Below are 15,985 nucleotides of genomic sequence, written 5' to 3'. Positions count from 1 at the left end.
ACGTCCAAAGTGAACACATCATTTCCTCCCCCCTCATCCCCACCCCTAAGTATCCTCTCTGCGGGGTAAATAACTTTACCCAAAGTAATTTGGTCTTTGCCTTTGTTTTCTGCAGGGCTTCAAATCGGTTAGGAACAGTTCAGTAGTTGCTGATGTAAACAAGAGCACCATACATGTTGCATAGCAACGAGATTTTTTGCACATGAAACTTTGACCCAAGTAGGAAATAAACATCGGTGCCCTGCTCAAAGGTGGCGGCCAACCATGCCACTTTGCATGTGTATTGTTCTCCACAGTCCTGCCAATAACCCAGTCTCTTGCACCAGGCGTCTTAAACTTTTGGGATCCATTGGATTATTGGCAGGGCTGTGAAAAATGACACACATTCAAAGTGGCATGCTCAGCTGCCATCTTTGAGCAGGACGCCATTGTTTGTTTCCTACTCAGGTCAAAATTCGATGGGCAACAGATTTGGCTGCTGTGCAACGCGTATGCTGCCCTCATTTATGCTGGCAGATTACTGGTCTGTTCTTAACCGGTTTTGTTTGAAGCCCTAGTTTCCTGCCTAAAACGTACCTCCCCCACATGTACAGGTCGCTGGCTCCTTCTCATCTTTCGGGTCTCTGTTCAGATGTCCCCACCTGAGAAAGACCTTCTGTAACTACATTAGGTAAATTGGCTACCTTTAGTCACTCTCCATTCCATTTCCCTGTTTTATTTTCTTCATAGTTCTTATTACTGTTTAATCGAACAGTTAGTTTACTGTTTGTCTCCATCCACTAGAACATAAACTCTGTGAAGGCAGAGATATTATCACCACTATATGTTCACCACCATATCTACAATACATGAAACAATGCCTGGCAAATAGTAGATGCTCAGTGAGCATTTGTTGGGTGAATGAATAAATGAATAGTGTCAACGTCCACCTAACTGCCCAGCCAAAAATCTTAACATTTTTCCCTCTTACTCATTCTCCTGAAATGATACATCATTGCTGTTGTTAGGTGCCATAGAGTTGGTTCCGACTCACAGTGACCCCCATGCACAACAGAAGGAAACACTGCCTGGTCCTGTGCCATCCTCACAATCGTTGGTGTGCTTGAGCCTGTTGTTGTAGCCGCCATGCAGTCCATCCTGTTGAGGGTCCTCCTGTTTTTTGCTCACCCTCTACTTTACCAAGCATGATGTCCTTCTCCAGGACATCCAGATGGATCGTGACTAAAAGCAGAGAATACCAGAATGATGTTTACCTGTGTTTTATTGACTGCAAAGGCATTCTACTGTGTGGCTACATCGTTAAGTCTTATCAGTTTACCTTCATCAACATCTCTCAAGTCCATCCATCTTTCCCGTTCCTGTTGCCACTATTCAAGTTCAAGCCATTGTCATCTTTTTTTTTTTTTTTTATTACTGCAGTCCCCTCTGTATGGGTCCTAAAGCCTCTAATCTTATTCCCTCATCTTCATTCCACTCCTGTCCCGCATCTGTTCCTCGTACTGTAGTCAAAGTGATCTTTTGAAACCACAAATCTGATTTGATCTCTCATGTTTAAAAGATTACAGTGGTTCTCCACACTTGGGATAAAGTCGGAATTTCATTTCATGGTTTACAAGATCGGGCCTTTCCAGGCACATCTTTTGCAATTCCTTCTCATTATTTATGTGTTTTGAATGTGGCATTCTCTTTTGCCTAAACCTTCACACATGCTAATTGGAATATTCTCACCTCTCTCTATGAAATCCATCCCTGTTTCCCCTGGCCAATTATTCAGGTTTCAACTTAAATACCACTTTCTCTGGCAGGCCCTCCCTAATCCTCAGTCTGTTTTATGCTCCACAGATACATATTCCCATAGCACCCAACATTTACCATAAGTCAGGTTATATTCTAGTGGCCTGCATTCTTGCCCATATACTTTACAAAATTGGAAGCTTGACAGAGGTCTCTCTTCTCTGTTTTTCAGCATGTAGCGTCATGATGGCATAGAATAGGTGCTTAGTATTTCTTGAATAAATAATGAAGTTTGATGCTAAACAATGCTAAATGAAGAAGAGTCAATGTAGTTGAATACTTTGTGCACCAACAGCTATTTCTTATAGATATAGATCTATGTGATTTTTGTGTTGTGAACATCTGTATTTCTTAACAGGGTGCTGGAACTGATGAATTTACTCTGAACAGAATAATGGTTTCCAGATCAGAAATTGACCTTTTGGACATTCGAGCAGAGTTCAAAAAGCATTATGGCTGTTCCCTATATTCAGCAATTAAAGTAAGTTTCCTCTTAAAAAGAGCTAAACACATTTTGCCCTTTCTTACCTATTCTCTTTCCTTTCTATTCCTTAAAACATAGAGGCATATGACTTAGAGGTCTCTCTCCTTGTTAATATGTAAATGTGTTTTCTGAGTTTAAAATAATAACAGTAAAATACCCCTTAAAGATAGTGATAGTTTTTCAGCTCCAAAATTCCAAGCACATAATAGATACTCAATTTTTTTTTTGGTTAGGTTTATTGGCCATTCATCTTTCTTTTTTATGAATTGTATATGCAAGTTTTTTAGCTATTTTTTAAATTGCAGTGTTTGTGACAATGTAAAAAAAAACATGTATTTTTAGTCTCCTCTTTTTCATTTTTCCTTCTTAATACTTTTTAGTTTACGTTTTCTTAATTTCCTCTTTTTTACTTAAAAGATAAAATGGTTCTGCAGTTTGGAATTCTTTTTATTTCAGCACATAAGAAGCTTTCTTTCTCATTCTTCTATACAGCTGCATACCATCATGTTAACATTGTTTCCAGTTTCTTACTATTAGAAACAATGCTGCAATGTACATACACAATTTCATAGGCACAGGTGTATCTGAGGAAAAAATTCTCAACAGTAGGTTTGCTGAGACAGATGTAAATACATTTGTAATTTTGATAAATACTACCAGTATTTTGTACTTCCATGAGGACTATATGAGTGCCTGTTTCTCCATAGCCTTGGTATACAGGGTGTTTTCAAACTTCGGTTTGATATATTTTACACACATAAAAATATACACAGTCAGTCATAAAAAAGGACATCATAAGTGCGGTTTGTCATAACTCTAATGCGTTGTAAGCCAGGGGCTACCTATATTTTTCTCATGCAAAAATTTTACATCTTATTTCGTTGAATTTGTCAGTCTTTTTTTTTTTTTTTTAATTTTTATTGTGCTTTTTTTTTAAGTGAAAGTTTACAAATCAAGTCAGTCTCTTATACAAAAACTTATATACACCTTGCTATATATTCCTAGTTGCTCTCCCCCTAGTGACACAGCACACTTCTCTCCACCCTGTATTTCTACATCCATTCAGCCAGCTTCTGACCCCCTCGGCCTCCTCATCTCCCCTCCAGACAGGAGCTGCACACATAGTCTCATGTGTCTACTTGATCCAAGATGCTCACCGCTCACCAGTATCATTTTCTGTCTTATAGTCCAGTCCAATCCCTGTCTGAAGAGTTGGCTTTGGAAATGGTTCCTGTCTTGGGCTAACAGAAAGTCTGGGGACCATGACCTCCAGGGTCCTTCTAGTCTCAGCCAGACCATTAAGTCTGGTCTTTTTACTAGAATTTGAGGTCTGCATCCCACTGCTCTCCTCCTCCTACAGGGATTCTCTGTTGTGTTCACTGTCATGGTAGTCACCGGTTGTAGCTGGGCACCATGTAGTTCTTCTGGTCTCAGGCTGATGTAGTCTCTCATTTATGTGGCCCTTTCTGTCTCTTGGGCTCATAATTACCTTGTGTCTTTGGTGTTCTTCGTCCTCCTTTGCTCCAGGTGGGTTGAGACCAATTGATGCATCTTAGATGGCCTCTTGCTAGCGTTTAAGACCCCAGATGCCACTCCCCAAAATGGGATGCAGAATGTTTTCTTAATAGGTTTTATTATGCCAGTTGACCTACATGTGCCCTGAAACCATGGTCCCCAAACCCCTGCCCCTGCTACACTGGCCTTTGAAGTGTTTGGTTTATTCAGGAAACTTCTTTGCTTTTGGTTTAGGCCAGTTGTGCTGCCCTCTTCTCTATTGTGTTGTCTTTCCTTTCACCTAAATTAGTTCTTGTCTACTATCTAATTAGTGAATCCTCCCCTTCCTCCCTCCCCTCTTTCGTAACCATCAAAGACTATTTTCTTCTCTGTTTAAACTATTTCTTGAGTTCTTACAGTATTGGTCTCATACAATATTGGTTCTTTTGGATCTAATTTCACTCAGCATAATGCCTTCCAGATTCCTCCATTTTATTAAATGTTTCACAGATTCATCATTGTTCTTTATCGATGTGTAGTATTCCATCGTGTGACTATACCGTAATTTATCCATTCATCTGCTGGTGGGCACCTTGGTGGCTTCCATCTTTTTGCTATTGCAAACAGTGCTGCAATAAACATGGGTGTGCATATATCTGCTCCTGTGAAGGCTCTTATTTCTCTAGGATATATTTCAAGGAGTGGAATTGCGGGATCATATGGTAGCTCTATTTCCAGTTTTTTAAGGAAACGCCAAATCGATTTCCAAAGTGGTTATACCATTTTACATTCCCACCAGCAGTGTAACAGTGTTCCAGTCTTTCCACAACCTCTTCAGCATTTATTATTTTGTGTTTTTTTGATTAATGCCAGCCTTGTTGGAGTGAGATGGAATCTCATTGTAGTTTTGATTTGCATTTCTGTAATGGCTAATGATGGTGAGCATTTCCTCATGTATCTGTTAGCTACCTGAATGTAGTTTTTTATGGTTTTTGGATATTCAAAAAATTGGTTCATTATATTTCTATCATTCTGAATGAGACTTTTCCTAAAATATGTTACATTTGTCCATTTCCGTTTTAAAGCATGAAACCAAGTTTCATTGTTGTCAGTTCTCAGTTCGTATGGTTATGTACATAAAAAAAACCTCTAAATAAACGACAAATTATTAGAGTTTTTAAGGAAGTAAGACTGGCAGGTATTGTGTAAGTGGCTTCTATATATTGCAGCTCATGGTTGCAACAGTCATCGCCCCAACAGGAACAGGACAACTAGTAAAGGATAAACGGCTGGCCTCCAGACCTTCCCGATTGTCTTCCGTTCAAGTTTTTTTTCAACCTCAGCTTCCCAGATCACATACGAAAAGTCTCCATTAAATGAATCATAGAAGGTGTTAGTCCAAACTGGTTCTCTGGAACAAAGTGGGAGCTGAGTTGTTGTGTGAAGCCATCCAGCCCAGCTGCCAGGGCCACACTGATTAGTTAAAAAGATGAAGTCTGGGTCTAGTTCTATAGACCTCCCACGTGCAGCACTGTGAATATCTTTCCATACCTCAGCCACCCCACCCACCCTATGAAATGTCTCAAGAAAATCAGCATCGGAGACAGCCCCAGATGTGGAGCTAGGTGGATCTGAGTCATTGCAGAATTGCTGAGGCCACTGAGGCCAGAGCTAGGAAGGGGGATGCAACCTGGGATGTGTGACTTGAAAGGTGATATGGAGGAAAGGGGAGCAGCAGCCAGCTGGTAAACAGGATGCATTCACTCTGGGAGCTGAGGGTCCAAAGCCAGGCATGGAGTCTTTGCTACCCAGATGCCCCAGTCCTGGCTGTTGGAATTGTTGATACACCATGAGGATCCTGGCAGCAACCTTCTCAAGCCACTAAGAGGCTGGAGTGTGGCCTGATGCAAGGGTGCTACGTGATCCAGTAGCCACTGGGGAGTCTTGGCTTGGTGTTCCAGCCTTTCTGGGAGCAGCTGGAGGGTTCACTCTGGTCCTACCCACAGAGGCCTCCCTCGACCAGGACCAAAAGTGGGCCTAGGCCTTTCTACAGCATCTTGAGACTGTTCCTGCCTGGGGCTCCACAAAATAGTTTTTGAATGAATGAAGGAACAAATGAATGAACTAAGGAACACCAGCCAACTAGATTTGTACACAAAGAAAATTTTAACCAAAGCATTTGTTCTTGCACGAAACTTTTTGCAGAAAGAGATGTACATGTAAGACAGTGAACTGAAATAGGTAGCTTACTCAAAAAAGGCAACCTTCACATTTTGCCTGGGGCATAGCACTGATTTGGTCAGTTGCTCACACTCAATTCTATTTGAATCGATCTTGGCACATTACAATAGCTTCAATCATCAGAGGAAGATTTGATAACGTTAACCACATTGTGCTTACTAAGGCAGAAAGTAGACTCATACATTTTATAAAGATTGTCAGTAACAAGGTTGAAACACAAAAAGGGCTTTTGGTTCATCCTCAGCAAACCAGAAAATTAAATTATCTAGAATCTCTGTCCCCCAGTGGTCTGGGTAATTGAGGCTTATTGTATTAGAAAACATTTAAACTATGCGTGTTTTGATAGAAAAGAAGAATCCATCGCTGAAGAGTTTCATTTGTAATTTGAAACAATATTAAGGGTTCCTCATTTCTACCACCTAACCTGCGTTATTAAGTAATATAATTATGTTTTTGATACTGACGAACAAGGTCTTTTCAGACGGTTAAATGTCATTCAGGGGATAGAGATTCATTTTGTGTGTGATCCCGGCCTTTGGCTGTCTTCCTCTTCCTTCTGTCTTTTGTTGGGGGATTTCAGTGCTCATTAACAGCTTTCGCAAGTGATGATTAGTGGGGAGGAGGAGGAGAGGAAGAAAGTGAAAAACAAATATGTCTAATTACTTAATATGATAGTAATGGAAAGTTTGGATATAACTACATTTTTTGTTGAGGTTCGCCAGTGGCCATTGGTTCTCATAGCACCCTCACATGAAGCCACACTTCAGTTTCATAGAGGTTTGAAGAAGTTGCTGATTTCTCTGATCAACAAATTAAGTACCTATTTAAGAAATAACCAGCATAATTCCAGGCTCTTTAAAGGAAAACTACTCTCAGTGAACTCAATCTATGTGGACGCTTGAAGTGGGCATAAATAAAACAATTACAGAATAATAATATGAGACAATAGGATGTGGGGTAGAGAGCATACTAATATAGCAATTGAGAGGAAAAGGAGTCTGCCTTTCAACAGCATGTGTTAAGTGCCTCCTGTAGGGCAGGTGCTATGCTGGTCAATAGGGTCAAAGGAGAATGTTGTAGAAACACATGCATCTAGCACTAGGTGTATGGTGAAGGAAGTAATAAGGCATTTGCTTGATGGAGGGTCTGCCTTGAGGAATATTGACCGAGAAGATTCAAGTAGGAAGGTGAAGCCAACTGAAAGAACTTTGAGAACATGGAATTTGTCCTTCATTCATCCAATCAAAAATTTTTTTGAACACATGTTATACACTAGGTTCAGGGATACAATTACAGTCATGGGTTGTATAACATCCCTTCAGGCAATGTCTGACCACATTTATATATGTGGTCTCTTAAGGTTATAATAGACTTATGTACAACCCATAGTTACAAACCAGCCCCCATAAAGCCTATTAAAAATCTGAGATATATACAATGGTTTGTAATAACAAATGGACACTACTTTGTGACTCGCCTCAAAACATTATTATTATTACTGTATTATTATGTTAAAGATGTTTTAGTGTATCTGGAAGAGTTTAATGTTTTTTGTGCATAGAAAGGCACACCATATACTATATACTGAGACAAACATTTAACTGACTGACATTAGATATAAACCGTACCTAACTGTTCTGACTTATGTACCACTTCGACTTAAAAACAGACTTAGGAATGGAACTGGTTCCTAACCCTGGGACTACCTGTATATAATATGGTGTCTGCACAGTTTACAAATCACGTAATGTCCTTTCACAGAACATATTGTGGATGTGAGGCAAGGCATAACTGTATAAACAAAAAAAAGACATATCGTTATGGAATTACAAGTAAATGTGACAACTATGTTAAATGTAAAGGAAAGCTACATTGTGCTATAAAGTCACATAATAGGAGGATTATAGGTAAGGCTTCTATGAGGATGTTATTGTTAAATCTGGAAAATGAGTCAAAATTAACAAGATACAGATTGTGGGAATAGGGGGCCAGTAGAGCATTCCAACAAAAGGAATTGCAAATAGAAACATCCTGCGGGAGGAAATATAATGAACAGTGAGACTGGAGGTACCACATCTTGCAGGACCCTCTTGGCTACATTTAAGGATTTTGTCTTTAGCCTAAGAGCAATGAGTAGCCATTAAAGAACTTCAAGCAGCATAGTGTCATGATTGTGGTTCTGGAGAATGAATTGAACGTAAGGTGGAAGAGATGGAGGGTGATGGGTTAGGAATCTGTCTGTCTGTCTATCATCTATCTATCTATCTTATCTATCTATCTATCTATCCATCCATATTAGAGTATTAGCACTGGGTTGGTGGTCATGCAAAGGGAGGAAAGAGGAAGAGCTCAAAAGACTTAAAACTGAAGGGACTTAGTGTGTTATCTTCAGCATTAGACATAAAGAAGAGAAGGTGTCGAGGATGATTACCAGATTTCTAACTTAGGAAACAGAGAATGGTGCCATTCCCTGCAAGGTAAGGTTTTTAGTATTTTTCTTTTTGAAGAGTGGTTGAGAGAGTTCATGCATTTGGTTTTGCTTGTGTTCAGTTTGAGATGCCTTTGAAACATCCAAGTGGAGATCTCATGTAGGCAGTTAGACATATGAAATATATTTTGAGAGTCACTTGTCTGATTGAGTCCTTGGACATGGAGAAAATATAGAATGAGAATAGAAAAAAAGCTTAGAATTGAGATTTAAGTATCACTAATGTTAGTGACTGGATGGAAGAGGAGTGGCCTGCAAAGCAGAGGCAGAGATGCCAGAGAGGAAGAGCCAGGGCTACTTGTAGGACTGAAGCCAAGGAAAGAGAAAGTGTCAAGGAGGGCCATATCAACAGTATGTTGCATCCTACTGACAGAAAACTAAGATAAGGGCTAGAAAATGTTAATTTGATAGAATAGTAGCAATTGGACTTGATGTAGGAAACAATAAGAATGAACACCCAGGAGAGTATGGACTGAAGAACTGAGAGTTAAGGAAACTACTGACAAGAGATGAAAGCCTAGATCAGGTTTGTTGCGGTCAGAATGGAGAAGGGAAGAATCTGAAAACACTGTAAAGAAATAACTGTTGGATCTCAAAAAGATGTGATCTATCCTTTTTGAGACCCCATAGCACTTAGTACTATTCTTTAAAAAGGAGTATTACTTTTTTTCCTGATTTCCAACTATTTGTTTTTTGTTACATTGCCTACCAGATTGGAAGTTTTTCAGAGGTTGGATACTCTATCGCTTAGCATGTCACTATGAGTCGGATTCGACTTGATGGCACTGGGTTTCGTTTTTTTTTTTGTATAAGTGTTTAGGAAATATTTTTGTAATATAATTGACAGTTAATGGTAAAGGGAATGAATAAAGGGGAGTGAATCGAAGTCAAAAAAGGAAAAGAAAAGAAAAGAAATAATTGGCAGGACTGATTGAATGTGGAGGATGAAAGATGGGCTGAAAGATGTGTATCCACAGATGGGGCCAAAGCCGAGAAGACGAGAGAACCATGGTACTACTGTTAAAAACAGGCCAAAATGAAGATTTAGTTTCTTAAGAAAAATTAATATATTCTCGTTGTCATTGTTAGCTGCTGTTGAGTAGGCCCCCAACTTATGGTGAACAATGGAAAGAAACATTGCATGGTCCTGTGACATTCCATGACTGGTTTTGAATCAGACCATTGCGATACACAGGGTTTTCATTGGCTGATTTTTCAGAAGTAGATCACCAGGCCTTTTTTCCTAGTTTCCCTTAGTCTGGATGCTCTGTTGAAACCTGTTTGGCATCACACCAACATGCAAGCCTCCACTGACAGGGGGGTGGTGGCTATGCATGAGGTACATTGACCAGGATTGTACCCAGATCTCCTGCATGGAAGGTGAAAATTCTACCACTGAACCACCACTGCCCCCAATAACCTTATTAGGAAGTTATAAGTTATTTTCAAAGGTTTTAAAAATACATCAACTTTTTTGTGATAACAGATTTCTAAAATGCCTTGTAAATAGAAGAGCTATATTAGTAGGAGGCAGAAACGGACAGAGGTAGGAGAAAAGGACAAACATTTGTTTACTGCCTACAGTGGATCAGAATTTTATATATAGCTTTGCATTAGGCTGCTTGGATTTATTTCCTCTACTAACAGGTAGAAAACCAAAAAACCAAACCCATTGCCGTCAAGTCGATTCTGACTCATAGCAACCCTATAGGATAGGGTAGAGCTGCCCCATCGGGTTTGCAAGGAGCAGCTGGTGGATTCAAACTTTTGGTTAGCAGCGGAGGATAGAACCCCTGATAATTGCTTACCACTCTGATCAGAAGTGGCTAGAGGGAGCTCTTCTAACACAAAGCTAGAGCACTGCTGACTTGCTAGCAGCTGGAATGTTACATACGACAGAGCAAGATTTAGGAAAACCAACAGAGAAAGAGCTAAAGTCTACATAAGACAGAATATGTATCAATGCTGGTTGCCCTTATTACGAAAGCAGTGCTCAGTCTCTTCACTAAATCACCCTTCTTCATTTCTTCCTTCCTATTACCACTTACTCTAAGGTTTACCCCAGTGACAGCTTTCCCCAATGAAACTTAAGTGATCAGTGCTCACCAGTTGTGTTGCCTCAAATAAAATAATAATGTGAGGATTTTAGGCAGCCCAGGTTAAAAGCCAGGTTTTAGCTCCAGTGAAGTCTTTTGCATACCAAACATAGTATCTTTGTACTTTAAGCCTCAGCTTCATATGGTATCTTTTCTAAACTAAGATCTTTTTTGGCTAGCCTAGGAAAAAGGAACTGAGAAACATATTCTTTGGGGATAATACAGCAAGATGTGGTTCATTTAAATTTCTAAAGCCAAGTAGCCTAGGGCGGTTTTAAGGGACCAGGTTCTTGGGATTTGAATCCTGCCTCTGCCACTTACTGTCTTTATGATCTTGGAGCATGTTTCCTAACCTCTGTTTTTCTCATTTTATTTATCTGGTAAGTGGGGATACTTGTGGTACCTGTTGCATAGTTATTATAAGGATTAAAGTAGTTAATACACATTTCAAACTCGTTGCCATCGAGTTAATTCTGACTCATGGCCACCCTACACGTTCCACAGTGAAACTGTTCCACAGAGTTTGTAATGGCTGTAATCTTACGGAAGTGGATTACCAGGCCTTTCTTCCTCAGAGCCACTGGAGGGATTCCAACTGCCAACCTTTCCATTAGGAGCCAAGAACAAACCATTTGCACCACCTTAGAATAGCAACTGTTTGATAAATATTAACTATTATTAAAACTATCATTTTTAAAAGTTTTGTTAAAAATTAATATTATGTAATTGATGTAATCGTAGTTTTTTAAACCCAAATTGAAATTTAATTACAATATGACAGGAAGACTTTAAATATGATACTTTGTAAAGAAGACGATGGGCTGGAACATAATTATCCTCAGTGAATGAGCGTAACGAATGACCCATCACCCATCTGTCAGTCTGCAGTACTGTGGTGGCTTGCATGCTGCTGTGGTGCTGAAGGCTATGCCATCGTTACTTCAAATACCAGTAGGGTCAACCTTGGTGGACAGGTTTCAGCAGAGCGTCTGACTAAGACAGACTAGGACGAAAGGCTTGGTGATCTGCTTCTGAAAATTGTCCAATGAAAACCTTATGGATCATGACAGAATAAGGTCCGATACAGTGCTGGAAGATGAGCCCCCAAGGTTGGAAGGCACTCAAAACACACAGTCACCGCAACAGTGGACTCAAGCATACCAATGATTGTGAAGATGGCGCAGAACTAGGCAACGTTTCATTCTGTTGTACTAAGGGTTGCCATGAGCCCAAGCTGATTTGACGGCCACTAACAACAATGTGAATGAATGATGGAATAACAGGTGCATTTTACTAAATGGTGCAGGTCATGAGTTTCACACAGAAGTGAAGTCTCTTGTGCTGTGGAAGCTGATTCATTTATGGCCCGTCATTATTAATGCTATATCTGTTCTTCTCTCCATCGGTCCTGTTCTTTATAGTCAGATACTTCTGGAAACTACGAAATCACGCTCCTAAAGATCTGTGGAGGAGATGACTGAATCAAGAAGATAATCTCCGAAGGTCACCTTCCCCCCGCAATGAGCTTGTCCAGTAGCTATGCTTACTTCTTTCTCAGAGCACTGGAAAGTATAAATCAGTGTAAGCAGCAATCTGTTTTCCTAGCAGCAGTTTTCATTGTTCTATAACAACAATAAAAAGTGAATATTTTAGAGCACCTCATTCATAATGTAGTAGTTTCTAAATGAAATTTTAAAACAGTATTAAAGTTCTGCTAGTACTATCCAAATTCTGTTTGTGCCTAAGAAATGAAAATATTTGTATGGTTCTAAAACTTTAAATATAATAAAATTCAATAAAGTTGTTGCCTGCTAAAGGTAGCTTGTCCGTTTGTCTCTTTAGCATCTACCAACATTGTTTGGTGCCTGGTGCCAACAACTGATGATAGTTTAGAAGAGGTTTCTGTTATAAAATCTGTTGTTCCTAAATGATCCATTACTTTACCAATCACACTCACCTTTAAGAAAGGAGTAAGCATGAAGATGTATGTGACTCTGGCCTGCCTTTTCTAGTTGTGACTGAGCTATCCGAGTGGTAAGGCATGGTAAGCTATTTCAGCCTCACCAAACATCTGCTAAACTATCAGTCTAACCACTTCCTTTTATGGCAAGCGTGAATTGTGGTTGTTTCATGGTAAATAATATTTTCTCAAAATGAGTGTTTAGAATCAAGTCTCTAAGGTTTCCTTTCCACCTAATATAAGTTTGCAAAACTATGCATTTAAAAAAGCCCTTCATGGGAAGCCAGCACAGCCTTGGCCATGGTAGCTCCACAGACACATCCAAACTCCCTGAGGGACCGAATTGCTGGGCTGAGGGCCATGGGGACCATGGTCTCAGCGGAACATCTAGCTCAATTGGCATAACAGAGTTTATAAAGAAAATGTTCTACATTCTACTTTGGTGAGTAGTGTCTGGGGTCTCAAAAGCCAGTGAGCAGCCATCTATGCTACACCACTGATCTCACCCCCTTTGGGAGCAAGGAAGAATGAAGAAAACTAAAGATACAAGGGAAAGATTAGTCCAAAGGACTAACAGACCACAGCTACCATGTCCTCCACCAGACTGAGTCCAGTAAACCAAATGGTGCCTGGCTACCACCACTGACTGCTCTGACAGGGGTCACAATAGAAGGTCCCAGACAGAACTGGAGAAAAATATAGAACAAAATTCTAACTCAAAAAGAAAGACCAGACTTGCTGGCCTGACACAGACTGGAAAAACTCTGAGAGTATGGTCCCCAGACACCCGTTCAGCTCAATAATAAGGCTACTCCTGAGGCTCACCCTTCAGCCAAAGATTCAACAGGCCCACGGGACAAAACAAGACTAAAGGGGTGCACCAGCCCTGGGGCAGAGACTGGAAGGCAGGAGGGAACAGGAAAGCTGGTAATAGGGAACCCAGGGTTGAGAAGGGAGAGTGTTGACATGTCATAGGGTTGTTAGCCAATGTCATACAACAATGTGTATACTAACTGTTTGATGAGAAACTAGTTTGTTCTGTAAACCTTCATCTGAAGTTCAAAAAAAAAGCCCTTCATGTTATCTTTGAAAGGAACGTGATGTGAAATATCTTGACTGAAAAATATGTGGGGAAAAGGTTCTGATTGAGTTTGTTAGTCTGGTCTAGAATAGAAATGATCACACTGCAATAGTAATGAGTAAGTCCAAAACTTTTCAATATAATCCTTATGAGCCCTTTCACAAAGAAAAAAGTTATTTCTTGACCTGCATTTCTAAAATGTATGAGGGGATAGAGCACAGAGGTTCAGAGTTCAGTCCACCTGGTTGTGACTCCCTGCTGTACCATTTACTAGCTGTGTGAACCTGACAACTACTAAACCTTACTAAGCATAAGTTTTCTCATCTGTAAAATGGAGATAATTATGGTGCAGTGGTTAAGAGCTACGACTGCTAACCAAAAGGTAGGCAGTTCGAATCCACCAGCTGCTCTTTAGAAACCCTATGGAACGGTTCTACTCTGGCCTATAAACTCACTATGAGTCAGTATCGACTTGATGGCAATGTTTGTTTGTTTGTTTATCATTATCATTAACTGACAGACACCACTCATCTGTCAGTTTGTTGCACTGTGGTGGCTTGTGTGTTGCTGTGATGCTGGAAGCTATGTCATTGGTATTTCAAATACCAGCAGGGTCACCCATGGTGGACAGATTTCAGCGAAGCTTGCAGACTAAGACGGACTAGGGAGAACGACCTAGAGTCTACTTCTGAAAAATACGGGCAGTGAAAACCTTATGAATAGCAGCAGAACCTTATCTGATACAGTGCTGTAAAATTTTGGAAGGCACTCAAAATACAATTAGGGAAGAGTTGTCTCCTCAAACCACTTGGTGATGTTAGGAGCTGTCAAGTCAGTTCCAACTCACAGAGACCCTATGTACAACAGAACGAAGCACTTCCCAGTCCAGCGACATCCTTACAATTGTTCTTATGCTTGAGCCCATTGTTGCAGCCACTGTGTCAGTCCATCTCATTAAGGGTCTTCCTCTTTTTTGCTGACCCTCTATTTTAACAAGTATGATGTCCTTCTCAATGGACTTATCCCTCTTGACAACATGTCCAAAGCATGTGAGATGTAGCCTCACCATCCTTGCTTCTAAGGAACATTCTGGCTGTACTTCTTCCAAGATGGATTTGTTCATTCTGTTGGCAGTCCATGGTATATTCAGTATTTTTCGACAACACCGTAATTCAAAGGCATGAATTCATCGATCTTCCTTATTCATTGTCCAGCTTTTGCATGCGTATGAGGTGACTGAAAATACCACGGCTTGGGCCAGATGCACCTTAGTCTTCAAGGTAGCATCTTTGGTTTTTTAACAATTTGAAGAGGTCTTTTGCAGCAGATTGGCCCAATGAAATGTGTTGTTTGGTTTCTTGACTGCTGCTTCCATGGGTGTTGATTGTGGATCCAAGTAAAATGAAATCTTTGACAGCTTCAGTCTTTTCTTCATTTATCATGATATTGCTTATTGGTCCAGTTGTGAGAGTTTTTGTTTTCTTTATGTGGAGATATAATCCATACCGAAGGACTTAATGCAGTGAAGGGAGTAAAGCTTTTGGGACCTTCATTTGCTGTTGTAGAATGACTCAGAATGAGAAGAAACAGCTGCAAACATCCATTAATAACAGGAATTTGGAATATGCAAAGTATAAATCTAGGAAAATTAGAAGTCATCAAAAATGAAATGGAAGGCATAAACATCCATATTCTAGGCATTAGTGAACTGAAATGGACTGGTGTTGGCCATTGTGAATCAGACAGCCATATGGTCCACTATGCCAAGAATGACAAAAAAGAACATTTCGAGATGAATTGTGAAGTACAATGCTGTCAGTGATAGGGTAATATCCATATGCATACAAGGAAGACCAGTTAATAAGACTATTGTTCAAATTTACGCACCAACCACTAATGCCAAAGATGAAGAAATCAAAGATTTTTACCAACTTCTGCAATCTGAAATTGAGCAAACATGCAATCCAGATGCATTGATAATTACTGGTGATCGGAATGAGAAAGTTGGAAACAAAGAAGAAGGGTCAGTAGTTGGAAAATATGGCCTTGGTCATAGAAACAACACTGGAGATCTCATGATAGAATTTTGCAAGACCAATGACGTATTCATTGAAAATACCTTTTTTCAACAACGCCAATGATGGACCTCACCAGATGGAACACATGAATCAAATCAACTACATTTGTGGAAGGAGACGATGAAGAAGCTCAATATTACCAGTCAGAAAATGACCAGGGGATGATTGCAGAACAGACCATCAATTGCTCATACGTACATTCAAGGTGAAGCTGAAGAAAATTAAAACAGGTCTACGAGAGCCAAAGCACAACCTTGAGTATATCCCAC

General features: G+C 40.0%; 1 protein-coding gene across 7 annotated transcripts in view; it reads left to right on the top strand.

Moving 5' to 3' along the window:
- The window catches only part of ANXA3 (annexin A3), a 133,096-nt gene that overhangs the window by 54,528 nt on the left and 62,583 nt on the right, over positions 1-15,985 (top strand). For 6 of the 7 annotated variants that reach the window (XR_010322065.1, XR_010322064.1, XR_010322062.1 and 3 more), the window contains exon 12: positions 2,153-2,275. Coding sequence is in view for 2 of the 7 variants with exons in the window: in XM_064285668.1 (XP_064141738.1) it covers positions 2,153-2,275 (123 nt within the window). In the remaining 5 variants the exon portion in view is untranslated. Of the gene's footprint in view, positions 1-2,152; positions 2,276-12,018; positions 12,429-15,985 lie in introns of those variants that run through there. The other variant, XM_003414133.4, reaches the window with a different exon arrangement.

This window comes from Loxodonta africana, chromosome 5, assembly GCF_030014295.1.
Source record: "Loxodonta africana isolate mLoxAfr1 chromosome 5, mLoxAfr1.hap2, whole genome shotgun sequence".
NCBI classification, from domain to species: domain Eukaryota; kingdom Metazoa; phylum Chordata; class Mammalia; order Proboscidea; family Elephantidae; genus Loxodonta; species Loxodonta africana.
The sequence above is the reverse complement of the archived record's forward strand: the minus strand, read 5'-3'. Positions and strand labels throughout refer to the sequence as shown.